At 70.3% G+C, this 792-nt stretch overlaps 1 protein-coding gene across 1 annotated transcript in view; it reads left to right on the top strand.

The window, feature by feature from the left end:
* SKOR1 (SKI family transcriptional corepressor 1) overlaps positions 1 to 792 on the top strand; it is a 9877-nt gene that overhangs the window by 7538 nt on the left and 1547 nt on the right. Inside the window, exon 2 of the mRNA XM_019503805.1 lies at positions 3 to 790. Coding sequence (XP_019359350.1) covers positions 3 to 790 — 788 coding nt within the window. The remainder of the gene's footprint in view (positions 1 to 2; positions 791 to 792) is intronic.

Here is a 792-nt window from a genome sequence, read left to right as displayed (position 1 = left end):
AGGCGCTGGGCAGCCCGCTGGCCGGCGGCCGGGACGCGGCGGGCTCGTCGCCCACCTCCAAGCAGGAGCTGGCGCCGTACGCGGGCGCGGGCGCGGGGCTGAAGCCCAACCAGGTGGGCGAGACGTCGCTGTACGGCGTGCCCATCGTGTCGCTGGTGATCGACGGGCAGGAGCGGCTGTGCCTGGCGCAGATCTCCAACACGCTGCTCAAGAGCTACAGCTACAATGAGATCCACAACCGGCGCGTGGCGCTGGGCATCACGTGCGTGCAGTGCACCCCGGTGCAGCTGGAGATCCTGCGCCGGGCCGGGGCCATGCCCATCTCGTCGCGGCGCTGCGGCATGATCACGAAGCGCGAGGCGGAGCGGCTCTGCAAGTCCTTCCTGGGCGAGCACAAGCCGCCCAAGCTGCCCGAGAACTTCGCCTTCGACGTGGCGCACGAGTGCGCCTGGGGCTCGCGGGGCAGCTTCATCCCGGCGCGCTACAACAGCTCCCGCGCCAAGTGCATCAAGTGCAGCTACTGCGCCATGTACTTCTCGCCCAACAAGTTCATCTTCCACTCGCACCGCACGCCCGACGCCAAGTACACGCAGCCCGACGCCGCCAACTTCAACTCCTGGCGCCGCCACCTCAAGCTGAGCGACAAGGCGGCCGGCGAGGAGCTGTGCCACGCCTGGGAGGACGTCAAGGCCATGTTCAACGGCGGCACCCGCAAGCGGACCTTCTCCGTGCCGCCCGCCAAGCCGCCGCCGCCGCCCGCCGCCGACCTGCCGCCGGCGCACAAGAGCCTGC

The sequence above is a fragment of the Gavialis gangeticus genome, unplaced genomic scaffold (genome assembly GCF_001723915.1).
Source record: "Gavialis gangeticus isolate Ggan-Ray unplaced genomic scaffold, GavGan_comp1, whole genome shotgun sequence".
In the NCBI taxonomy this organism is placed as follows: domain Eukaryota; kingdom Metazoa; phylum Chordata; order Crocodylia; family Gavialidae; genus Gavialis; species Gavialis gangeticus.
The sequence above is the reverse complement of the archived record's forward strand: the minus strand, read 5'-3'. Positions and strand labels throughout refer to the sequence as shown.